The sequence below is a fragment of the Branchiostoma lanceolatum genome, chromosome 1 (assembly GCF_035083965.1).
Source record: "Branchiostoma lanceolatum isolate klBraLanc5 chromosome 1, klBraLanc5.hap2, whole genome shotgun sequence".
NCBI classification, from domain to species: Eukaryota; Metazoa; Chordata; class Leptocardii; order Amphioxiformes; family Branchiostomatidae; genus Branchiostoma; species Branchiostoma lanceolatum.
In genome coordinates, this window is record NC_089722.1 from 34,315,068 (window position 1) to 34,342,548 (window position 27,481).

At 42.9% G+C, this 27,481-nt stretch overlaps 1 protein-coding gene across 3 annotated transcripts; it reads right to left on the reverse strand.

Moving 5' to 3' along the window:
• Positions 1-1,891: 1,891 nt before the first annotated feature.
• Positions 1,892-27,406, reverse strand: LOC136420810 (eukaryotic translation initiation factor 3 subunit C-like). 3 transcript variants are annotated; one of them, XM_066407928.1, is made up of 23 exons: positions 27,276-27,406; positions 26,036-26,144; positions 24,882-24,947; positions 23,934-24,051; positions 23,144-23,218; positions 22,086-22,376; positions 21,060-21,169; positions 20,601-20,748; positions 14,706-14,834; positions 13,895-14,028; positions 12,988-13,084; positions 12,120-12,232; positions 11,410-11,533; positions 9,710-9,931; positions 9,087-9,284; positions 8,482-8,607; positions 8,131-8,284; positions 6,997-7,080; positions 6,319-6,428; positions 5,327-5,442; positions 4,204-4,291; positions 3,083-3,317; positions 1,892-2,362 (listed from the first exon to the last, which is right to left on the reverse strand). In XM_066407928.1, exons 2-23 carry the CDS (start codon positions 26,137-26,139, stop codon positions 2,244-2,246), a joined length of 2,961 nt encoding a protein of 986 aa, XP_066264025.1. In that variant the 5' UTR covers positions 26,140-26,144; positions 27,276-27,406; the 3' UTR covers positions 1,892-2,243. The 3 variants fall into 3 exon arrangements, with proteins under 3 accessions (XP_066264025.1, XP_066264030.1, XP_066264018.1); XM_066407933.1 differs by having other exon boundaries at positions 3,089-3,317; positions 9,087-9,287; XM_066407921.1 differs by having other exon boundaries at positions 9,087-9,287.
• Between the last annotated feature and the right edge of the window lie 75 nt (positions 27,407-27,481).

Genomic DNA, 27,481 nt, shown 5'->3' on the forward strand with positions numbered 1-27,481 from the left:
CGAGATGCACTTCCCAGTATTTGAACCGGAGTCTCTAAACTGATTGAAACCATGTGAGGCTACTACCAGTTGAGCTGCAGGGACATGTGATTATACATTTGTAGCCTTTTCACAATTCCCAATGGCCATGTGTTTTAAAACACGCCAGATCTCTGCATGCGTTTCACTGGTTAAAACTTAAATTTGATGCTGATCGTTTACTCGACTTCTAAAACGTACTCATCATGGTGCTGTCTTCTTTCGATATGCAAAATCATATGTCCACTTAAGTATATTAAGCCGCCCTCTCCCTAGACCCGCGGCACGCTGGTGGCGTCGCTGCGTCCAAAACTGGATTTTTGTTACCCTTGACTTTATAATGGGGAATATCGTTCAAAATGTACAAGTATGACCATGAAGACAACAAAACACACAAAGCTTTAAATATTCATTTTTTGTCAATAATTCGTTGAGAGCTCTGTCAATTCGATCGGCCGCAGCGACGCCACCAGCGTGCCGCTAGTCCAGTGAGAGGGGGGGCTTACAGTCAGACTCTTACCGTGCGTAGTCAGTGACCCTAGCTGCCTCTGGACCAAAAAGCCGCTAATCCGACAGTATTACTCACCGGTGACTTAGAATCCTGTTGTTACTCTCCAAGCAGATGTTGTTGGGGAAAATTTTGACCTCCTTATCATATGCCTCGTTGTTCTTTTTGTCAGTTCTCTCCAACAACAAACACACCAAAAACAATATCTCCATTTTTCATGGAGATAACAAGAGAGCTGACAGAAAACGGGGCATACGATAAGGTCATAATTTCCCCCAACAGCATCTGCTTGAGTGTAGCTGTTGTCGCTCACCCGGCATGCACGCTACTGGGAAGGGTGACGGTCCGTAGGATAGGACGGGACGTTAAGCCGTGGTCAACTGTTAATTGTACTTGTCGAAAAAAGCGACGTGTAGGGCAATTTCCCGGGTACGATGAACCTGTAAACAATGTATATCGTGTCAGTCTTCTCTTTCAGGACCAGTGTAAGAATAGCTCTTCAGTGAGCTAAACTGGTTCAAGATCACTTTCACTTTCTTAGTTCCTTTGTCATCTTCAATTTGAAGAAACTGGTAGCACAATGCGGCTTCGCTATGGCTCGCATATAAAGCCAAGCACACCGGGTCATCCCTACACCATAAGTGTGTTGGGTTCTTTTACATGCACAGGCTTGACGGGTAAGGCATACGAACTGCGATCCAGAGCCTTACAACATGACTCCCACACCCACCCACTAATCCAGCGAAGCAAGCTAACGGGATCGCTTACCACTTACGCAACACGTTCGGAGTTAGTGTTATCAAATCATCTGAGATGTCACTGTACACGTATCTCTGCTAAAAGATCACTTTCAATCTCTCGTCTGTAAAAAAGGATGTCCCCATAGCTCGACTGGTAGCACTAAATTTTGCCTACATGCCTGAATTTTAAAAATAGACACCGTAATTAACGTTGTATTAAGTATCACTGCCGAAGAGCACAAAGTGACACTAATGTGGTAGACTGGTATCTAACAACATTACGTAAAGACTACATTGTACCTCACTAGTGTCACTTCCATAACTACTTAACAAGTTTCACTTCTATAACTATACACTCATGGCTTCAACACGATACATTTTCCCGTTTTTGGTACTTAGTCATGTTGACCATCTCGAGAGGAGACTTCTTTTTTTTTCAAAACAGGCGGGCGAAAATCAATGCAAGCACTGATGTCATCCATAATGTTTACTTGCTGTGGCCTAATCAAGAAAAAAATTAATTTGGTGGTAGTAGGAACTGGTCAGGCCTTATCACCATATACACCTCTGGGCTGGACACTAACCCTTTATCATCATAAACTAATAGAAGACAACAATGAAGCAGTAATTGTTCTCTCTTTTTATTACTACCAAGATGATACAAACTTGGAGACCAGTTAGCATACACATGGTATTGTCTACGATGACATAAGTATAGTAGGTAAATTCCATTTAAAGAACTGTTACTGTTAAGCAACACACAATCCAAATTGCCATACAGACATGACATGCTATTTTATCTCGAACCGTAGTTCTTGTAATTTGAGATTTACATATGTTGGACTGAGATATCTACTTCAGCGGCAGACGTGGTTGTTGAAGTGTAATCCTGTGCTTGTAATCGGGAACTGTTGTGTTTAAGTGTCATTGGTGACATAAACACTTGAAGAATCAGGTAGTTGAGGAAGTACTGATGACTACCATCTGTTGTAGCCCTTATTCTGGTAGCCCTTGTTGTGGTCCCTGTCCCTGTCTCCTCGGTCCCGCCTCTGTCCCTGGTACCCACGACCCTGTTGTTGGTGGTACCCTGACTGACCTGCATCAACACATCAGTGGAACACTGTCTTACAAAACTGACACATGGACACGGTTCATAAGGAAGGAGACAAGACGGCCACACTATCTTTATTTCTTGGTTTTCAGATTTTTGCAGGAAATTGCAGTCAGTAAAACCAAAATAAACAGACATCCTTTGAGAGATCTAAATGTTACCACAGGATCTGCAAATTTAACATACATGTACCAGACTGGTTAAAGGGGAGCGTATTTAGCATAGTAAAGTAGAATTTCCAATCTTAAGTTTAGCTTCCCTTACATGTTTCAAACAACATATTCGTGAAACTTAAGTGCATTTCAAAGAGTGGAAAAAGAAAAAATAAAACCTTCTCCAACAAGCATTTTTGGGGTTTATTCATATCCCAAATGACACATATACTTTCCATTCTCTCAAATAAGAAAAAAAAGGAAGCGGGGATCAGAAATCAGATTAGAGCTGCCGACCAATGAACTTAGGGAAACAAGGCTACAACTTTCTGCGGGAATCGGCAAGTATTCTAAGCAAATCCACAATTTCTGAGTTCTGGGATCCTGCACCACTGTGCCAACAACAATATTAGTTTACAAACACGTGTATGCCCCCATACGAATTTTATGAATTCCGTAAAATTTATGTTTCTAAGTAGTGGATTCTATGAATTTTTCAAAATTTGTATGTGTATGCCATAAATTCCGTTAAAAAAAAGAGCGGTGATCTTACCCTTACCTTGGTGGCGCTCTTTCCCTTGATGATGGCGCTCTTTCCCTTGACGGCCGAAGCGGCCCTCGCCCTGTCTGGTGTAGAAGGCGGACGTGCCCTGCTTGACCTCCAGGATACGTTCGTTGTTGTCCACGAGGTTGGCCAGTTTGTCGGACAGCTGCAGGGCCAGGTTCTGTAGGCGGGTCGGCTCGGACCGGTGCATGACCACCGTCTGGGTCGGTTCATCCCAGGATGCCTGCAGGAGGTACATGTATGGTATCACTTACACACACACACTACGGGTTGAGAAGGCCATAGTGATTTGATTATACGGATAACATGACAAGAGTGTGGAAAAAAAGTTGGGAAAAAAGTTAACTTCATTTTAATGAAATCTGAGTGATCAGAAAGGTTGAACAAAAGACTGAACTGATAGAACTTGTTTTACCAAACAATAACTTTGCAGCCTTTGTACCGGAAAGAGTACTGCTTGTGATCACAATCCTAAATGTGATTGGATAAAAAGGAATTATCCCACCTACATGTATCAACAAGTGCCAGTACCCACTGTCGAAAATAGGAATGCCGGATTTGGACATTTGAATTGCTGTTGTTTCAGCTTTTAGGTTGAACTGTTGAAGACACCAATTTTTCTCAACTATCTGATGCATTTTGCAATGAAATGTGTGTTTTCTCAGTGTATAATTTTGTATCGCCCTCCTTCGGGTCGTTTGCGGTCGGAACGGCACTTAAGGTGATACATGTATGCAAAACACCATGCTGATTCGGCCGACGGGAGGGCTGGGACCGAGGGTGATGCAGAATACACCGTGTTGTATTTTATCTATGTCATACCCACCCGAAAAAGAACACATTTCAATGTAAAATGCGCCAGAAGTTGAGAGTTTTGTGTTCCCAAAAAAAAAAATCCTAACAACATTGATTCCAACCTCTGTATCCGGTATTCAAATTTTCAACAGCGGTGCAACCGGCGCACTCGAAGTACATTCTAAATATTCTATGGAAGCCTGTGTGAAACAAGCAGAACCCTGTGTGATACGGAAAATTATCACACGGTGCGGAACACCCTTCTTGAAAGTTTTCGCGGCCCGTGTATGACATAAAATTCTATATGTACTCACAGCTAGCTCCTCATTGATGATCATTTTGCTGATGATACTGTGAACTACAGGTCCGTCCAGCTCAAACATCTCAGCCAGGGTTACCAAACTGCAACAAGGAACACAGCCAACATCTTAAAACATGGAGGAACGATTTCAACTAGCATACACATTCCAAATACTTGAGTCATTAACTTTCTTATTCAGGGTTGGACAAGTTTTTTAAAAATCACTGGCCTTATTGGGCAAGTACATAAAATATCTAATAATTGCACGAGCTTACTTTTTACAGGCCTGAAATCTAAATGAAATATTTCTATGCATTTTACTAGCAACTCTTCTTCTATTTGTCAAGAAAAAAGCAACTTAAAGTGTTATCTAGGCAATCTTAAGGCAGATATCTCAATGAGGGTATTGGCCAGAAGTGAGGTAGCTTCAAGAGAGACACACTTGGGTTGCTGTACATGTTAAAATGCATTTTCTGACAAATGATCATACTTTTGATAGGCATCGATATAATATTTGTAAGGGAAATGAGTCGACTCCAGCTTGGACATGTTGTAAGGGATTGCATTCGTTATTTTGGATGGTGACATAAAGCCGGCGGCCCCGTGTATGAGGGAGGTTCAGGCATAAGCCTCAAACCTCTGCATGTAAAAAACCCAACACACTTATCGAGAAGAGTAGGGGTGACCCGGTGTGCTTGGCCAAAAACGCGAGCCGTAGCGAAGCTGCATTGCACTACCACTACCTTCTTGAAAAAGCATCATGCTTCACCTCAATTGAGGATGACTGCTTTACCTGTACCTAAGGGAAATGATCAGTAGATTCGCTACACTGGGATGTGCAATCTCTTATTTGTGTAGGGTGTCCAAAAATTGCACTAGCCTGACTGTTCAAGTACAGGAGGACACAAAAAGGTGATAGTTCACCTGTTATGTCAATCCTTCCACAAAATGTGGTTAATCGAAATACATAAATAAATATCCGAGCTAGAAGAGGCGCGAGTAGATAAAATTAATATCAGCGCTTTCACTCACCCGGGACAATCAAGACAATGAACTAGTTCAAGTCCCTTAAAACTGTCAAGTACATTTTTTGTATGAAAAACTATAAAGGAGAGGACTGTTCTACCACTCCTTACCAGAGAGAGTCATAAATAGCACTGTAGGTGAAGAGATAGGTGCGCAGGCTCTCTTCCTGGATCTTCCTGCTGATGAGGTCACGAACCTTCTCCGCCTCCGGGAACAGATCCCACACCTATGGAAACAGTCATGGTTTACTCAACCAATGAGAGACCTTCCCTGAATAATCTAATCAGGTTGGAGAATTGCTGAAAAACAAGGCTCTTTATTCACAACCAGTACCTAATGTTATACACAATCAACAGCCAACGTTTCGGTGACCACCAGTTACTCGAGCAACTCCAGTTGTTATCTTGACTAGATAAAAGTGTTATACTGAGTACAGGAAACTTCTTTTTTACTGCTTTGTACATTTGCAAATGATGGTACAGGATAATGGCCCGTAGGTCGCTTTTTGAAGCATGAAAAATGTTTAATACAGTTGAAATTACTGACTTCTACAGTAACTGCATGCCATATGATACCAGAAAAATCTTTAATGCATAGGTCCAAAATACTGAAGCTCAATTTAACTGTACTGAATAAAGATAAACGTATAGGCAAGTATATACTGTAAATGCAGAAATGTTTGCGGTGGTTTTGTGTTTGCGGTTTTCCCGGCGACCATTTCAACGCGAACTTAAAGCCACCGCAAACATTTTTGTCCAATACTGTAGCAGTACAATGTATGTAACTATAGCGCTGCCGCCAACGTAAAACCACCGTGAACACTCCATTTTCGCCTTAGCACAAAATAAAAAAAATGCAAACTTAAATGCATTTAAAGTAATACTGCTTAATACATGTTGTGAATAAAAATGAGTCATTTCTACCACAAAGATGAATCGTCAATACCAAAAAGAAGAAAACATTGTACGAGTATTGAAATCAGTGTTCTCTAAATAACTTAAAATAATCTTGCGAGTGCAGGTTCTCTGCATGAGATACATGTACCTTAACCTCAAATAAGCATATTTCTACATTGAGCGATGTCATGCCATAGGTAGCTTACCTTTCCGTTCATTTTTTCATTAATGATGAAGTCTCTACAGGCGCGCCAGTCTCCTATCTTCATAGCCTTGGAGGCGGCCACCACATGTTCACGCATACTCTCAGGAGGTCCTACAAATAGAAACTCAACATGTTTAACAGTGACTTCTGCAGTGGTGCCTTCGTATCAAAAATATCATGAATTCAATAAGTTCATAAATATTTCTGATACCAAGCATTTTATGTAAAACATACAAGTCATGTGCATACTGATAAAACTGACAAATCTTTTGAAAAACAGAACCACATTCTATCAAATCTGTCTGTTTACATGTACATTATCAATATAATTATTCATTGATTCTTCATCAGATTTGTCTTTTTTTTTTTCAATCTCACAATCTCACGTTTCCGAGAAAAATGGCAGCAACATGTACATATGAATATAATTACTCAATAGTTAAGACACAACAAGACTTACATGCCAAATAAAAGTTAGACACATCATACTTAGTAGTACCAACAGAAACACGGGTTACAAAGGCTGTTCAAGAAAATTCCCTACCACAATAAGTGATAAATACCTATGAAGTGTCTTTCCCGAGGGGATAAATAGGGACCGTGTTAGGGTTTGGGGCCCTAACCTCTATGCAAAATGATGCCACAATTAACTGCATGTAATAAAGTGGAAGGTACTGACCAACCAGAGGCTGTCTCTCACTGACCCTCAGCTGGTGATGGAAACTCTTGCTGATCATTCTGCGCCGGGCGTCGAACTCATGGGCTGGAACATAGACATAAGTTAGTTAAAGTATCCCAGACCTCTTGATAAGACGCATAGGGGTGGCCCCCATATCCATTTCTGTAGCCCTTGGGCCACACATTTGTGCAAGTAACTACAGCAGGGGGCTGGTCCGCTGGTAGTGATGTGTGTTTAACTTCCATACTCTTTCCCAAATGCTGAGTGCTAAGCAGAGAAAGCAGTATGTACCATTTTTAGAGTCTTTGGTATGACCTGGCTGGGGATTGAAATCACGACCTACCGTGTGCAAGGCGAACACTCTACCCTCTAGGCCATTGCACCGGCCATTGGAACATAGACATACCAGGGTGGAAATGAGATAAACCTTAAAAAAGCAAACTTCAACTTAAACATCTTGTTCATAAGTGTGGTGGGTGTTTGAAGGCTCAAGGTGTGGCTCTCTTCAAACACGGGACCTCTAGCTTTACGTCCCATCTGAGAAGATATCACCTTAAGAGGAGGACACAAGCCTCAGGGGATATCAGGAATCTGCCTTCATAACTAATATTTTCCATAGGAGCAGTGTGCTTTGCTGTTTCTACAAATGTATGTATGCTTCTTTAAAAAATTGTTTTCCAAGTCACAAAAGAAAGACTCCAGTCTAATCTTGTCGTTCCCCCTCTATCAGAGTACCAGGTCCTACAGTAAAGAAATAGTCATGCATTTCTGGGACTTTCCTGGACCAGAGGTACATGTACCACAATGTAAATGCATCTATGCTCATAATATTCAATCCTGATAGTTTAAGACTGGAATGATGATAGAAATTTCATTACTTCTTGTCAGATGTTGATTAGCTGAAATTTCATTGAGAGGAGATTACTGATTGGTGTACTGGAATGATGTTTAAAATTTGATTTGTTCCTGTCTGATGCTGATTGGCTAAAACTTCACTGAGAGATTACTTGTACTGGCCGCTGATGGATTGCAGCTGACATGATTGACAGGTGCTTGAAAACTGAGAGGAGGAGATTACATGTACTGGCAGCTGATTGGTTACAGGTGATATGATTGACAGGTGCTCTAGCCCACCTGCCATGTAAGGGATCTCCAGCAGCATGGCTGACACCAGGTACACACACTCCAGCAGCTCCAGGTTGATGTGCATGTGGAAGGGCATCTGTCGTCGCTTTTCAATCTTCTCCCGCTCGGGATCACGTTCAACATTGCGCTGCATGAGGAGACCCTGTGTTGGGAAGGGGAGGGAGGGGGTCAGGTAGTGGTGCAATGAAATGAGTTGTCATATTCGCAAACACATTGTGACCATGCCAGATTCTCTCAACACGAAATCAAATCTCTACAAATGTATTTACAGTATGTTGCCCATCTTAAATCATACATTGCTCTTTGACACACCAAAATGTGCGGTGCCCTGTACTTTACCTGTGCTAGGAGCTCCTTTGCTCTCCCTCCAGACTGAATATCTAACAAGGCGTTGTGAGCATCTTTGATGTTCCCGTAGCGAAACGCACACAGACCCAGCTGAACCATGGTGCGGTTGTACAGAATCTGTAGGGAAATATCACAGCAAAGTTAACTTCAGGACAGATTGTTTCATATCCTACTACCAAATTCTTTATTAACATTACTAAACATCTATAGCCAGACTGTGGATACTAATCACAATCCTATTGGTTAAACAGTTATGTAATTAATTATCATAAGCATGGCTAAATGAAGAAGAACACTGTGCATCATTGATGTCTGTTTTATGTTTCTATTTGTTTCTACCCACAATATTTTGACTTTAACAGGTGTATACCATCACCAAGACGTACATTGTATTTAATGGCCGGTGAGTTTTTGCTTCATTTCAGCACGTCACATGACCTTCCCATCTTGTATATCCCACATTGTCACGTGACTCAAGACTGCTGTTGGCCGGTTTGAATAAAAAGACTGACTTCTTTTTCTGTTCTGGCATAACGCTTAGTGGTGTTTTCATACTATTGGTGGGAATGCTTACTAGGCACATCCCAGTGACTAACCTGAGTTGGCACGTCGGAGTGTTGGATGGTGTCCTGTAGATGTGACATCAACATCAGGTCCCTGGCCTCGTACCAGCGCCCGTGGAGGGCGTGGTGGTAGATGTGGCACAGGATGGCTCGCGTGCGGATGCGGTCAGTGGTGTCCTTGGCGTAGATGTACTTGCACAACTTATCCATTATGACTGCAGTCTTCTCTTTCTGCTGTAAAATACAGACCAAGAGGTGACGTACTTGTAAATTGTCAGAAGAAAGGTTTGGAAACTAACCAGCAGAAAAAGATCCTCGTCCTTTGTTTAACCAGGTAATGACCGAATGGTAGCTTTTGGCCAGAGCACAGCGAGGCATACATGTTTTGTACATATGTAGTACCATCTCTTTCCACAACTGTGCTGGGTTCTTAAATGTGCTTCGGGCTTTCCACTTAACATGGGAAGTTGTATGTATCAAGCGGTGTGGCCCAACAGAATATTATTTTGAGACAGATTTTTATACAACAAAGATGAGTGGATAACACTGTTCTTTGTGCACAATCAAGTGTTTTATTCAAGCTGACGTTTTGATGACCGTCTGTCACTATAGGCTCCCTCACGGCAAAGTGTTGATACCAATTCACAATCACATACCTTCTGTTCCTCAACCATGTCCTTGGCTTCCTCCCCACCCTTTTCCTGGGGAGTCACCTCTCTGTCCTTCCCTTCCACCTCCCCATCCTTCCCTTCCACCTCCTCATCCTTCCGTTCTACCTTCCCATCCTTCGCTTCCACCTCCCCATCTTTCGCTTCTTCCTCCTTCTGCTCCACTGTCTTCCTGATCAGGTCTGCAGTCTTGTAATGTTCGTAGTCATACTGCAGAGGGAAAATGTACAGTCATCAACTGTACATCTACAACTTACAGTCATGTCTATAGATAGACTTGTAATGTTTGTAGTCATACTGCAGAGGGAAAATGTAGTCATCAACTGTACATCTACAACTTACAGTCATGTCTACAGATAGACTTGTAATGTTCGTAGTCATACTGCAGAGGGAAAATGTAGTCATCAACTGTACATCTACAACTTACAGTCATGTCTACAGATAGACTTGTAATGTTCGTAGTCATACTGCAGAGGGAAAATGTAGTCATCAACTGTACATCTACAACTTACAGTCATGTCTACAGATAGACTTGTAATGTTCGTAGTCATACTGCAGAGGGAAAATGTAGTCATCAACTGTACATCTACAACTTACAGTCATGTCTACAGATAGACTTGTAATGTTCGTAGTCATACTGCAGAGGGAAAATGTACAGTCATCAACTGTACATCTACAACTTACAGTCATGTCTACAGATAGACTTGTAATGTTCGTAGTCATACTACAGAGGGAAAATGTAGTCATCAACTGTACATCTACAACTTACAGTCATGTCTACAGATAGACTTGTAATGTTTGTAGTCATACTGTAGAGGGAAAATGTAGTCATCAACTGTACATCTACAACTTACAGTCATGTCTACAGATAGACTTGTAATGTTCGCAGTCATACTGCAGAGGGAAAATGTAGTCAACAACTGTACATCTACAACTTACAGTCATGTCTATAGATAGACTTGTAATGTTCGTAGTCATACTGTAGAGGGAAAATGTAGTCATCAACTGTACATCTACAACTTACAGTCATGTCTACAGATAGACTTGTAATGTTCGCAGTCATACTGCAGAGGGAAAATGTAGTCATCAACTGTACATCTACAACTTACAGTCATGTCTACAGATAGACTTGTAATGTTCGTAGTCATACTGTAGAGGGAAAATGTAGTCAACAACTGTACATCTACAACTTACAGTCATGTCTACAGATAGACTTGTAATATTTGTAGTCATACTGTAGAGGGAAAATGTAGTCATCAACTGTACATCTACAACTTACAGTCATGTCTACAGATAGACTTGTAATGTTCGTAGTCATACTGTAGAGGGAAAATGTAGTCAACAACTGTACATCTACAACTTACAGTCATGTCTACAGATAGACTTGTAATATTTGTAGTCATACTGCAGAGGGAAAATGTACATTTCTGTCTTCTTCCTGCTTACCACCTTGTTTCAAGCACAAACACGGAAACCACTTCATTTTTTTCCTACAACAAAATTACATCAATGCACACTTAATTGCATCAACAGTACCTTACAGCTGCTACACAGATGAGAACATCTACTATACTGCCAGGTCCAACTTTTGTTGGAGTAAAAAGGGAGTAAATTGAGTGGTGCAGGCCAAATTTGTCAGTGGCAGGACCTGGTAATATTGAACGTTACCTGTAGAGGAAGATAGTTACCTTGTAGTACACGTGTTCGATCCTGCGCAGGTAGACCCTACAGATTTCTTGAGATGTACCCCGTTCTTCAAGGTACTTCTGTAGACGCACAACAAGCACTTCAATCTTCTTCTCATCCTTCAGCCTGGCAGAAGGGCAAATGAAGGAAATGTCATTGCAATAATCATTCTTCAAGGTTACAGCTGAGCATTGAAACAGCACAAACAGAACTTGTAACATATGTACATGTAATTACATTGTAAAAAAAAATTAATGTAGGTGTACATGTAGATACAGCAAGACAATTTCATTGTACACACACACTCTTGTGCACACACACACACACACAGAAACACATGTGATACAAACACACACACATACATGTACATACACATGGATACACACACACATGAACACACAGACATGGACACACACACACACTCACATGGACACACAAACATGTACATATGCACATATGAACAGTTTAGTTCAGTTCATATTCAATGAGGTGATACCAGTCTCCGCAAGTGAACATGCACAGACATGTACAAACACACACGCTCACACACACGCTCACACACACACAAGTTACAGACACACACAAACACACATGCACACACTTATACACACACATAACCACACACAACCACTTATTCACAGACACTTAAACACACACTTATTCACAGACACTTCCACACAGAGACACACACTGCTGTTCTACTACTCCTCACCTCTCCACATATTCTGTAGAGTGGGCATCACAAGCCTGCAGCATTTTGATGAACTCCTCATCAGCTCTCTCCATCACAGACAGGATACATCCCCGCACACGGAATGGTTCAGCCTGGTCAACACAAAACCACACATGTCAGAGACTTAACATATCTGTCTCTTTCTGAGGTATATATATATCCACTAAATAAAAAGTTACATACAGATAATGTCTTCATGTCAGGTACATGTTGCATGTATGGGCACACAAATAAACCTATGATAATCTTCCTAAATGTGACATACTGAAACCTTTTTTGAGTCAAGAAAGTTACTTAGTACTTGCTTCCCTAATTTTGTCTTGAATGTCATTTTGTAAACGTTTAAAGGGCAAAAATGAAGTCTTGTCTAACTTTTGAAAGATTTTACAGGATTATCTTCAGGGTTAGGATTACAGTTGACAGGATCATGAGGACAGTTCACAAGCCTTATCAAAGGATCATCCTGTCAACAATGTCGAAAAAATCCTATCGACAGGAACATCCATTCAATATAGTGCAAAAAACTGTATTGAACATCCAGTCAATAGTGCCAAACAAATTCTCATCATATCCTGTCAATAGGCCAAAAACTTTGTATTGACAGGAACATAGTGTCAAAAGCATTGGTCTTAGTAAAATCCAAGAACCTCCATATTGCTGAGAAAGTTGCGCTCCTATCACACTAGTACTAGTACTGCCAGTAATTACTGTGGCTTTTTATCTCATCTGATGAGAAGGCTCTTTTTAGAGAAGTTGATAAGACAAAAGCATGTTGTTTATCAGATCTACATATAACAGTGGCTGAATTGGGCAGCAATTACTGACATGAAGTATACTGTGAACCCACCTCGATTGCCTCAGACTCCTCCAGCACGTTTGCTCCCACAAAGATGTTGGTGTTGTCGATCAGTATGTCCATCGTCTCTGTGATGTAGGTGATGCATCTGTTTGGGGTAGCAAGGAACAGTAACACTCAGTAAAGGGATTAGAGGTAAAATTTAAAATAGATATCCTGGGTAACAAAATTTTTGTCCTTAGATTAGGTTAGAGTCATGAGTCGACATGCTTTCGCTATATTGGGGTTATACCATCCTTATCTTTTTACGGGGTGACATACCCTTTCGTTGGCTGTCATACAAGACGGGGATGCGCCAGGTCTCCCGTCCGGGGTAAATGGTGTAAATCACCGTATGGCTGATACGAGACGGTGGCTGTTACGAGACAGTGGCTGATACGAGACGTTAGAGATTTAGAGTAACACTTGCCAACTGACATAGAATGACAAGAAAAAGCCATTGCTTCCTAGGACTGGAGCTGGGAAACACCACTTAGTCAGCCTGTCAGATGGTTACCAGGTGAGCACCTGGGCTGGGTGCTGTTGATAATTTTTTGGTTGTTGAGTGATATAAATGCCCCCTCGGAACTGAAAAATGGTTGTTTGTTGGGTAAGACATCTGGTTGCTTAGCAGAGGGTCTTAACTATGTAAAATTCATGGTTCGAAATACAACTAAGCAACTTGCAATTTGAAAGCGATTTTCAAGATCTGCAAGTAAAGATTATATGAACTTGCAATTTTGCAAGATAAAAATACAAGTTTTGATTTTATGAATGCCTGGGAGCAAGCTACATGTACTCTTGTTACCCACACACATTATCACCCCATAAAATACAGTTAATTCTCAATAAACAAAGAAAACACAGAAATCATTGATTTTTTTGTATTACAACTAAACAAAGTGTTTTTTCTACTGACTTTGCCCACATCTCGTCCTTCATGCAGGTGGCAATGTTGGGGTTATAGTCGAAGATGGACGCTACGATGTTGAACAGAATTTTCACTGTCATCCCCAGACCAAGGTTGTTTTCTTCCGAAATTCTCCGCAGCTCCTAGAAAACAAAGAAGACAAATAAAACATATCATACTGCTGTTACGTTGGACACATGTGAGGTCATGGGAAGTCTATCATGACAAATTTTGGGAAACTCAAAAGTCTTGCCTTGGTAGAATTCCTACTTAATACTTCATTGTCATGAAAAGGCTAGGCTATCTTAGTTATATGGATGTCATGATACATCGATATCCACGCTTACATCAGTCTTCGTCTGTTTCAAAAAAAAAATACTTGAAAAAGAACCTGCAAAATGAGCAAAATGTATGCCGTAGATTGAAAAAAATATGGGGAAAATGGGAACTAATGTCATACAACACATGTACAAAGCCTTTTTTCCGATAATAATAAAACTTACTAATTTCCTCCACTTACTCCCTGTACATCATGTATTGTGAGCCGTGAGCAAAGTTTTCCGAAATCTTACAAGAAAAAGAAGTAATAAATAAAAAAAATAAAGAAGTTATGTTGTTTGGGATACTACTTTGTTCTTTAAGTTCAGTCATTTGAAAATCTTCCCCACCACTTAGGTCTCATAATGAAGGCAACTTTTTTTTAGGGTAACCTTCCATAAGTTGTCGGAAGTCTTCCATGTAGTCAAATCGGTATGCCCTGATGAGCTAAAAGTAAGAAGCTAACAGATTCTGCATCTACTGTTCTACTACATGTACATACCCCGAGTAGCATAATCTGCTCGGAGCGGTCGGTGCCCTTCTTCCCGCGAGCCGCTAGGATCTCGTTCAGTTTCTTCAGGACCACAGCATGGTTGATCTCTGTCCCCTTCGCAAACATTTTTGGCTTCTCCTAAAACACATAAATAAGCAACGCAATCAGGGATGGCAGACTTCACACCCTTACCCTTGCTGCTCTGTAAGACTTCCAGTCCCACAAACAAAAAAGGCACCACTACTGAGGATATATAACAATGCTGCAATGTCTACAGGTATATTACTCATTTCAGAAACACATGTACAATCAGTGGTTCAGTACAATTGAAGTTTAAAAAGCATATCTGGAGAACTAACTTCAGAACTTGTGTTATTGGAGTCTTTCGTCTTTAGTTATTGGAGTCTTTGTTATTGGAGTCTTTACATCCGTACTACTCACCATGGCCATGGGAGCGCCTCTCTGCACATCCGTCCACTCCCCCTTTTCCAGCTCTCTCTCCTCCTCCTCCTCACTATACTACTCACCAGTACACATCCGTACTACTCACCATGGCCATGGGAGCGCCCCTCTGCACCTCCGTCCACTCCCCCTCCTCCAGCTCTCTTCTCCTCCTCCTCACTATACTACTCACCAGTACGCATCCCTACTACTCACCATGGCCATGGGAGCGCCTCTCTGCACCTCCGTTCACTCCCCCTTTTCCAGCTCTCTCTCCTCCTCCTCCTCACTATACTACTCACCAGTACACATCCGTACTACTCACCATGGCCATGGGAGCGCCCCTCTGCACCTCCGTCCACTCCCCCTCCTCCAGCTCTCTTCTCCTCCTCCTCACTATACTACTCACCAGTACACATCCCTACTACTCACCATGGCCATGGGAGCGCCCCTCTGCACATCCGTCCACTCCCCCTCCTCCATCTCTCTCTCCTCCTCCTCACTATACTACTCACCAGTACACATCCCTACTACTCACCATGGCCATGGGAGCGCCTCTCTGCACATCCGTCCACTCCCCCTCCTCCAGCTCTCTCTCCTCCTCCTCACTATACTACTCACCAGTACACATCCCTACTACTCACCATGGCCATGGGAGCGCCCCTCTGCACCTCCGTCCACTCCCCCTCCTCCAGCTCTCTTCTCCTCCTCCTCACTATACTACTCACCAGTACACATCCCTACTACTCACCATGGCCATGGGAGCGCCCCTCTGCACCTCCGTCCACTCCCCCTCCTCCAGCTCTCTTCTCCTCCTCCTCACTATACTACTCACCAGTACACATCCCTACTACTCACCATGGCCATGGGAGCGCCCCTCTGCACCTCCGTCCACTCCCCCTCCTCCAGCTTTCTCTCCTCCTCTTCCTCCTCACAATACTACTCACCAGTACACATCCCTACTACTCACCATGGCCATGGGAGCGCCCCTCTGCACCTCCGTCCACTCCCCCTCCTCCATCTCTCTCTCCTCCTCCTCACTATACTACTCACCAGTACACATCCCTACTACTCACCATGGCCATGGGAGCGCCTCTCTGCACATCCGTCCACTCCCCCTCCTCCAGCTCTCTCTCCTCCTCCTCACTATACTACTCACCAGTACACATCCCTACTACTCACCATGGCCATGGGAGCGCCCCTCTGCACCTCCGTCCACTCCCCCTCCTCCAGCTCTCTTCTCCTCCTCCTCACTATACTACTCACCAGTACACATCCCTACTACTCACCATGGCCATGGGAGCGCCCCTCTGCACCTCCGTCCACTCCCCCTCCTCCAGCTCTCTTCTCCTCCTCCTCACTATACTACTCACCAGTACACATCCCTACTACTCACCATGGCCATGGGAGCGCCCCTCTGCACCTCCGTCCACTCCCCCTCCTCCAGCTTTCTCTCCTCCTCTTCCTCCTCACAATACTACTCACCAGTACACATCCCTACTACTCACCATGGCCATGGGAGCGCCCCTCTGCACCTCCGTCCACTCCCCCTCCTCCAGCTCTCTCTCCTCCTCCTCACAATACTACTCACCAGTACACATCCCTACTACTCACCATGGCCATGGGAGCGCCTCTCTGCACATCCGTCCACTCCCCCTCCTCCATCTCTCTCTCCTCCTCCACACTATACTACTCACCAGTACACATCCCTACTACTCACCATGGCCATGGGAGCGCCCCTCTGCACCTCCGTCCACTCCCCCTCCTCCAGCTCTCTTCTCCTCCTCCTCACTATACTACTCACCAGTAGGGATGCGGACCTAAACCCATTTTCAGGTTCAGGTCCGGACCTGAACCTAAAAGTTTAGGTTCAGGTCCGGACCTATTAGGTCCGACCTGAACCCATGGCATATCTGATTAATTGCCAAACTTCTATTTACTAGTACTTGGAGTGTTCTTACATTGCACTGTGATACACATACATGTACTTTTATACCAGTGTAACGCTGTTTGTCATAGACCAAGACTGATATCATGTTATTGTACACTAACCTGAGAGTATAACACAATGCTAAGTCTGTTGCTTTCTTCTATCAGAATAAGGTACAATTATTAAAGTTCTTAAAAATGAACGAAATAAGTAATAATGACTGATCAAGACTGTGAAAGGAAAAATATTTTCCAGGGCAAAATCACTTTTTAAAGGAAACCAATAAATGAGATTAGACTTTGTCAAGTTGGAGTCCAACACAAATCACATTAAAAAAAATCACATTCAAAAAAAAAAAAAATGAAAAAAATATATACTTGAATTTCTCTCTGAACTCGGCCTTTTGACATTCTGGCATGCCCTTCATCTGATCAAGGCACCTGGTATTCATTAGAAGTTCATTAGCAGCAAGTCCCGCACCGCTGATATCACAGGATATCACAGTCCTTTTGGGAGGCCCACTGCAGAAACATATCCCTGATTGCCGCGATCAAGCCATCTTTATCCAATTTGTGGCAGAAAAATAATAGCCAGCTTCTCCTGCCCCGGACAGATTTTGCCCTTTCCGTTTTATGCTGCGGGATGACATCTTTATATGCCCAAGCGTCAACGAAAACAGTTCGTCACGTCTTCTCACTTCAGTTCCCGCGGCTGTGGGTGAAAGGTCATGAAGTCTCGCGAAGTCTCGCTGTCTAGGTCAGCTGACCTTGCATGTAACCTATATCAAATCTCGCGAGAGCAGCTAATTCAAAACAAATATGGCGCCTAGCGCCTCGAGGTCGGTGTCGAGAACGTCAATTTTGATCGTGTTTTGCACAATCTAACGGTGTATCTACCGCGATAGGAATATTCTTTACTAATCACAACATATTTCATGACCTGATACATTGTCTTGTGGTGGTGCTGGGATATTTTCACGGAGAAAAGATCGTTTTCGGGAAAGATTGCTTGTTGTACCTCAGCATGCAGATAATATGACCGCCATGAATGGCAATGTTTTCCTCTTTTTCGAGCGCAAGTTTTGCGATTTACGGAAGGTTTAAGATGGTCTAGAACGAAAAAGATATAATGTGAGTGCTAGATTTTTTTACCGGTCCAGTACCGAAAAAAACGGAAAACTGGGTTTCGGTTTTTTTGACCTGAACCGAAACGTTTTTTCAGGTAATAACCGGACCTTTATAACCGGTACGCATCCCTACTCACCAGTACACATCCCTACTACTTACCATGGCCATGGGAGCGCCCCTCTGCACATCCGTCCACTCCCCCTCCTCCAGCTCTCTTCTCCTCCTCCTCACTATACTACTCACCAGTACACATCCCTACTACTCACCATGGCCATGGGAGCGCCCCTCTGCACCTCCGTTCACTCCCCCTTTTCCAGCTCTCTTTCCTCCTCCTCACAATATTACTCACCAGTACATATCCCTACTACTCACCATGGCCATGGGAGCGCCTCTCTGCACATCCGTCCACTCCCCCTCCTCCAGCTCTCTCTCCTCCTCCTCACAATACTACTCACCAGTACACATCCCTACTACTCACCATGGCCATGGGAGCGCCTCTCTGCACATCCGTCCACTCCCCCTCCTCCAGCTCTCTCTCCTCCTCCTCACAATACTACTCACCAGTACACATCCCTACTACTCACCATGGCCATGGGAGCGCCCCTCTGCACCTCCGTCCACTCCCCCTCCTCCAGCTCTCTTCTCCTCCTCCTCACAATACTACTCACCAGTACACATCCCTACTACTCACCATGGCCATGGGAGCGCCTCTCTGCACCTCCGTCCACTCCCCCTCCTCCAGCTTTCTCTCCTCCTCTTCCTCCTCACAATACTACTCACCAGTACACATCCGTACTACTCACCATGGCCATGGGAGCGCCTCTCTGCACCTCCGTTCACTCCCCCTTTTCCAGCTCTCTCTCCTCCTCCTCACAATACTACTCACCAGTACACATCCCTACTACTCACCATGGCCATGGGAGCGCCTCTCTGCACATCCATCCACTCCCCCTCCTCCAGCTCTCTCTCCTCCTCCTCATAATACTACTCACCAGTACACATCCCTACTACTCACCATGGCCATGGGAGCGCCTCTCTGCACCTCCGTTCACTCCCCCTTTTCCAGCTCTCTCTCCTCCTCCTCACAATACTACTCACCAGTACACATCCCTACTACTCACCATGGCCATGGGAGCGCCTCTCTGCACATCCGTCCACTCCCCCTCCTCCAGCTCTCTCTCCTCCTCCTCACAATACTACTCACCAGTACACATCCCTACTACTCACCATGGCCATGGGAGCGCCTCTCTGCACATCCGTCCACTCCCCCTCCTCCAGCTCTCTCTCCTCCTCCTCACAATACTACTCACCAGTACACATCCCTACTACTCACCATGGCCATGGGAGCGCCTCTCTGCACATCCGTCCACTCCCCCTCCTCCAGCTCTCTCTCCTCCTCCTCACAATACTACTCACCAGTACACATCCCTACTACTCACCATGGCCATGGGAGCGCCCCTCTGCACCTCCGTCCACTCCCCCTCCTCCAGCTCTCTTCTCCTCCTCCTCACAATACTACTCACCAGTACACATCCCTACTACTCACCATGGCCATGGGAGCGCCTCTCTGCACCTCCGTCTACTCCCCCTCCTCCAGCTTTCTCTCCTCCTCTTCCTCCTCACAATACTACTCACCAGTACACATCCGTACTACTCACCATGGCCATGGGAGCGCCTCTCTGCACCTCCGTTCACTCCCCCTTTTCCAGCTCTCTCTCCTCCTCCTCACAATACTACTCACCAGTACACATCCCTACTACTCACCATGGCCATGGGAGCGCCTCTCTGCACATCCGTCCACTCCCCCTCCTCCAGCTCTCTCTCCTCCTCCTCACAATACTACTCACCAGTACACATCCCTACTACTCACCATGGCCATGGGAGCGCCTCTCTGCACCTCCGTCCACTCACCCTCCTCCAGCTTTCTCTCCTCCTCTTCCTCCTCACAATACTACTCACCAGTACACATCCGTACTACTCACCATGGCCATGGGAGCGCCTCTCTGCACCTCCGTTCACTCCCCCTTTTCCAGCTCTCTCTCCTCCTCCTCACAATACTACTCACCAGTACACATCCCTACTACTCACCATGGCCATGGGAGCGCCTCTCTGCACATCCGTCCACTCCCCCTTTTCCAGCTCTCTCTCCTCCTCCTCACAATACTACTCACCAGTACACATCCCTACTACTCACCATGGCCATGGGAGCGCCTCTCTGCACATCCGTCCACTCCCCCTCCTCCAGCTCTCTCTCCTCCTCCTCGCAATACTACTCACCAGTACACATCCCTACTACTCACCATGGCCATGGGAGCGCCTCTCTGCACATCCGTCCACTCCCCCTCCTCCAGCTCTCTCTCCTCCTCCTCACAATACTACTCACCAGTACACATCCCTACTACTCACCATGGCCATGGGAGCGCCTCTCTGCACCTCCGTCCACTCCCCCTCCTCCAGCTCTCTCTCCTCCTCCTCCCTGCGCTGTTCCCGTGCCTTACGCTCCTTCTTCTCCTGTTTCCTGGCGGCTTTCGCTGCTTCCTCCGCTGCGGTGGTTCTGTGGGTGGCAGACAGTATGAAAATCTTGAAAAAGACAACTACATGAATTGACAAAAAATAACCCTTACTCTAACTTTAGCTGGGATGTCCCTATTGCTCAAATGGACACAGCCTCACACTAGTTGGTAACCCGGAGACCCAGGTTCAATCCTGGGGAGGGCATCTCGTTTCACTAAGTTGGACGAAAATTACCTTGACCTTTTTGATGCGTTGCTATACTTAATAAAATGGGGACAATATACTAGTACTAATATATCTTCATTGTACATGCATACAATAGTGGTAAAGAAAAAAACATGAGTACCCTACTTTTTTAAGAACTTGGCGGCCATGTTGGTATATCCACCCTCTGGTTCGGAGGAGTCGGAGGATTCGCTGTCAGAGTCAGAGGGCCAGTCCAAGTCACTGTCATCGCTGCCCTGTGAGGGAAGGATCATACAGGTTTGTCAGAAATCCACATTTCACTGAAAATGTCTACACTTAAGTCATTTTTACAGTGAAAAGCACAGGATTCCATCAACCCTGCAATTCATACACTTTGAGATTGCAGGAAAAAATTACAATTTGGTAAGCTTTTAAGAAAGCTTGGTCATATGCAAACATACTGAAGAAAACAAAAATAAAGCATTATGTTTATCCTTCATATTTAGGAGAAAAAAATCAGTGGACTGTAACCCAAAAAGTATGGGCCTTCCCTGTCCACGAAAATTATGTTTTAAATGTTGGTATATTACTATGATCAGGTCCAGGTTCTGGTCTTGGGCTTGGATCAGAAATAGATTTGGTACCAGTTATAGTAGTACCCACCTCTACCACCGGGCAATGATATCATTGTAGGTGAAATAGTAACGCAATACTAGGATGAAAGTTGCATTCTTTCCCACAAAGACTCCACACAAGTAGAGCTGTGTACCGGTACACTGTACCCATACAGTACCGGGTACAATCAATTAGGTACAGGTCCAAAATACCTGACCCTGATGTATCGGTACTGGACCTGACTCAGGGGATGGCCACTTTGACAGATAAAATTACTATGAAATTACCGTGGCAGTGCTCTAGTCTAAAGCACAGAAAACACATTTGCATGGCTGGGGTCAAATTTTCATCTGTGTTTTCATAAAAATAATACCTAGCACAATCAAATATGATGTTTTTACCAGTTCAAACATGCTTTTGTCCTTATTGAAAATCTAGCATTTTCCGAACAAGTAGTTTAGGTACAGGTTCAGGTCCGGACCTGTACCTTAACCCGTGTACCTGTACCTGTACCTAAAATTTGTTTAGGTACACAGCTCTACACACAAGTACATGTAAGTTACAGTTCCTACATACCTCACTGTCGCCACCCTTCAGAAACTGGCTCTTCATGTCCGGTGCGGCATCAGCTGGCACAGCAGACTTCTTCTTCTGTACGGCCTCATCATCATCATCAGACTCCGAGTCCGACTTGTCTCTGTCGTCTTCCGGTGCCTCCTGCTCGTCCCCCACGTCTGGGTTCTCGCGGTATGACGCAATCTTGGCCTCAAAGTCACGGTTGTACTTGCGAAGCTTCTGTCTCATCGTGGTCAAGGCCTTGGAGTTCACCTTGTTCAGCTTCTTACGTCCCTCCCTGTCCTCCCAGGTCTGTGGAAAGGGGCATGGTGTAGCGAGGGTTAAAGATTCTCCAAAATCATACTTCAATCTTCTAATATATTTTTCTCTCTAGTTACGACTGTACCACTATACAATATATAAGCGGGTCTACGCCACTTTGTGAATGCCTTACGCTATTTGGCACAGTGCATTGACTGAGATGGCTCCGAAAACATAACCTTATTGGCAAAGGTAATTATTGCAAGATAAAGCAATATATCCAACATTATCAGGACTCTTTCGACCTTTTGAAAAGTTTTTCTCAACATTTTGTACTGTACATGTATTTTTTGGTGCAGTATTTGTTCTATAACTAAGTGACAGTAGCACTAGCAATAGTAGCACAGGTGCAGGCAACATTTAAAATTACCTGCAACAGATAAATTTCAACTGCCCCACTCATCTTCCATCAAAAACAATGTTTTTAAGGAGTTCCAAGCAGCGTCTAAAATCTTAAGACCTAAGTTAAGACAGTTAAGTCTGTTTTACACGTACATCGGAATTTAGAATACAACTGTGAATGGCAAGTTTAGGAACAAACACATACCCATGGACCAGGTTAGGTGCAGGTGGACATCTGACACACCTGCACAGCTCCAATTTACCTGCACTTACCTGCTTATGCAGGGTTTTTTTCAAGACTGTCTGAAGTCCCTGGACTATGGTACTATTTTGTTGGGCCAGTTTGCTAAGTTCTTGAGCAACAAGTATGTTTTTGATTGGGTTCTTTAAAGAGAAAAAATGTTACAGTCATGTACCTCATTGATAAAATCCTCCAGTTCAACAAGAGCCCGTATATAAAACCTGGGTACACCACCTTCCTTTTCAATCACCTGCATGGAAACAGAAAAAAAACGATGAAACATTGAATGATCAACATGGCACTCTGTCCATGTGATAGCAGACTTCACCCCTGACTTTTAACAAGCATTCATACATTGTAGGTAGTATGTCTTGTACAGGGGTTGGGGTTTTGTGCATGTAAAAAATTAGAACGTGAACATAAGTTTAAAAACTTTTTGCTCCTTTGTCGAAAAGTTTTAAAAAGATGACACAAAATGGAATTATCTATAATGTTGTTACAAAAAACAATAAATCGAGTCAATCTTTGGTCAAAGCTAGACATTTTCCTGCATGACATCAAAACAATTGATCAATTCTATACAATGATTTTTTAAGAAATCCCTATTCATTCCTTCAAATCTCTTTACGGTAGAATCTCCATGACATATCACTGTACATTTTTACTTGCAGCAAGGAAATCTTTTTATTTTTCACGAAAAAAATTCTCAGCCGTGCCGTGCAGGGACGGCTCATATATATGACACTTGCATATTATGAAGCAACATTTGGTAGGCCAGAGCTGGCTAGGAATAAAGCCAGGCTAGCAGACCAATATCTGCCCTCATCTACATGACCCAAACAGGCATGTAAACATCACACTGGCCTGATCAGCCTGATATGCACTAACCCAATCAGTATTTTCACTTTCCCCGGCCAATCAGGACAATGGACTTTACCAACCCTGCCCAACAACAAAATACTAACTTTTTGTGACTTCTGCAAAGCTTTGGTGAGGTCTTCAAAGGTTTCCAAGACCTTGGATATATCCTTGATCTTCTTGTGGTTACGCAACTGCTTGATGACATTTTGGAGTTCTTCAAACCTGAAATGAAATAAACATGTGCTGAACTGATCTCTTCATTATGAATATGAAGCTTACATGTATACTGCGGGATATGAATATTTCCAATTCTCCAGCGGTGGCTACACACTGTCCAGTATGATTGCATTCATATGATGCGCAGGTACATGTACATGATTGTAGTTCAAACAAATAATCAACCATTATATGACAGCTTTGGCAACATGTTTTTCCCTAATCTTGTGGCTCCAACTGTTCATAGGAGAATTATCATGTGTAGTGGTGTGTTGGGTACGGGTTTCTCAAGTTAGGATAGACATGTTGAACAACTTCATGTTTAAACAAGGTTTGAAATCAAAAGTCATTGACTTGCTAATTTTGGCCTGCATGTAACCTAAAAATCTAAGCCAGGGCCCAAAAGATAATCTGGGTGCACAACATGAAATTTTGTGAAATTAGAAAGAACCAAAATTTTGTAGCTACATGTAAATCAACTGATACATTAATTACTTTTGTACAACTAAGGTTTTACAATATTTTCTGACACTTAAAATAACATGCTATACATAAATATGCTAGTGTACCTTTACTGTACACAAATATGTCAAAAATTATAAATAAGTAAAAAATAAAAAATCTGTCAAAAATTAGGTGCACAAAAGTGTATAAAATTATGCACCCAGTATTTTGAGTGCTGGAACTGCTATACACAATCTTCCTTCTGTTTGATAATGATGACATATCTACATTATACATATACATATATACATTGATCTGATGGTCTTACAGCTATCGTTTGGTGAAAAACTACAGAGAAGTAAGCAGTATTTTCAGCATGTCTTCCTTTTTACCTTTTGTCCTTGGCACTCCGCACAACTCGTTTAGTTTCCTCTTCATCATCACTGAAGGCAAAAACTCTATAGAAGAGACCCAACAATGTATCATTCCTTCTACATATGTATATATATATATATCTATTTAGTATACATACAACGGCCATGATTGAATACCAAAGTTCTTTATTCACAACCACATATTTTACCGGAGGCTTGTTAAATATGTGATTGACAATCACTGCTAATATGAATTAAGAACTTTCCTATATAATTCAATTACTCACCAACCTGTTCTGATAAAATTATTCATGGTTACCATAATAATTGTACGTCATTATGAATCAACAATAAGTTCACCTTCTTCATGTACATTTGGCTTTACTGTTTAATAGTACTGTACTTTCAGCAGAACTTGGAATAATTTACACTGAGACATACATCTTCCTTCCTTGGCTTGATAAAAGCAGACAAAAACAGTTAAGTATGTCTGTCAGACAGACATACTTAACTGTTTTTGTCTCACTCTGAGTTTTTATACATTGCAATATGGCTAGTTGGAAATTCTGAAGAAATTTTCATAAGGTTACTTTTTGTGACTTACTAAAGCTTAAGGCAACCAAAGCAACATTAGTGCCCATAAAATGGAAATAAAATTAAAAACTTTTATGGTAGTGACATTTACTAACACTGTTTAGCACATCTGCATAGTTACTTCATACTTCAAGCATTTTAAAACCGCGCAAAAACGTGCATAATCCCCTTAGTTTCGCGAGTCTAGAAAATCCCTGGCATCGATTTTCAGTGAGTTCTCAAATCACAACATCATATTTTTGCATCATGGACGTTGCTACACCAGGGGTTCATCTAAATTACGAAAGAGGGGCGCTGCACCCTCTTGTTTCAGCCCAGCGCCCCCTTGTCAAATTCAGATTTTAGCTTCATCCCCAGCATACAGCATTCCCTCAGCGATTGATTCTTCCATAAGTACGTAGAATTCGCTCCCTTGCCTGTGTGTACTCCCTCTTGTTTAATTTTTCTAGAAAAACCCCTGCTACACATTGTGAGTGTTGTTTAAACTAATATGACATTATATAGAAATGACTAAATAAAGAGACTTATTTTGCAGATATGAGTCAGTTATGATAATTGAGACCAAAGAAATGACTGACTTTGTTGTGACAGTAGACTTGGCCTGCACTACTGTCTGCTCCTCAGACTCAGACGAGGATTCACTCTCGCTGTCACTGCCGGTGGCAAAAAAACGGGACGACATCTTGCCTGGAAATAATGGGAAAAAAACATGCCAAAAAAATTATGATTAGTAAAGACCTGGTGCCCACTTTTTCTCGGTCCCTTGAATTTCAGAACTTAAATAAGTATCAGCGACAACTACATGGCTAATGCGACCACAGCGGTGGAGATCCGATTGTCGTGTTTCCACAAAAGCAGGTCAGTGTTTGACGTTATTGCAGACTCTCGCCAGAAGGAAACGTATTTGATTTTTTTTAACAACATGCTCGTTTTCTTAATAATATCAAACATCTTTTTCTCAATTATTACATTCCTCAGCGGAGGCTAGCTACAACAAACCTAGTACAAAAAGAACTGATATGCCGTAATTAGCTCCCAAATATTATGCCTGACTGTACTAGTAGGTTGGTGGATTTATGATGTGTGTTGTTACCATCATCTCTGTGTTCCACCATATGGATCACGTGATTCAGTTTCAATGTGACCACGAACGTGAAACGCAAGAAGGCATCAATTATACTTGCAATGATGTCAGCACGGTACCGATCGGCGGAATAAAAAGACAGTCACAGGTTTGTTTTGACAAAAAAACAGTTGAGCAGTACAATTTAATTTTAGTGGGTTTTTTTTGCCACATACATACTTTATTCAAGAAAATTTGACTGGACTTGACAAAAAGTGAAAGGAAATGATTTATAGCTCTTTGTGTTATCAACTGTACATGATGCAATTGTTGTGCAAATAAATCATTCATTCATTCATTCATGTGGTTACTTTATCAAGTTAACAGCTTCAATCAAACACAAGCCTAAGAAATGCCATAAAACTAGGACAAACAGCAAGTAACTTCTAACGATTTCAACGCTTTTTGGTACATTTCGAACGATGCAAACGCACCTTATTGTTCGACAGTTTAAGTTACGTCTTTGTGGTGCTACAAATTGAACATTTATTTTCTTTCTATGATATTGCCCAATATGCAGAGACACCACATCGGTTTTGCCCCCCTCCCACCCTCACCGTCGTAGCATATGTCTACAGAAAACACCGCGCCACACCCCACGACTTGGTGCAAAATCGGATTTATATATACATGATGATCAACCAACTATTCTACTAGCACTGGAGTCCTCTGATTTGTTTCACAAGGCTACTCACCGTTTTTAGCTCGGGTTTAGAGAGAAGACACCTCACACCACCACCATGTGCAGTAACCAAGATGGCGGCTTATCGTGACGTCACTCCGCGCCTTCTGGGATATTTTATGTGAGGGTATGAAAAAGGTTATAGAGGATGTCTTATTCAATAAAATATCGTTCTAAAGAATTCTTCAGGCATCAAGTAAGAACAAACATACTAAAATA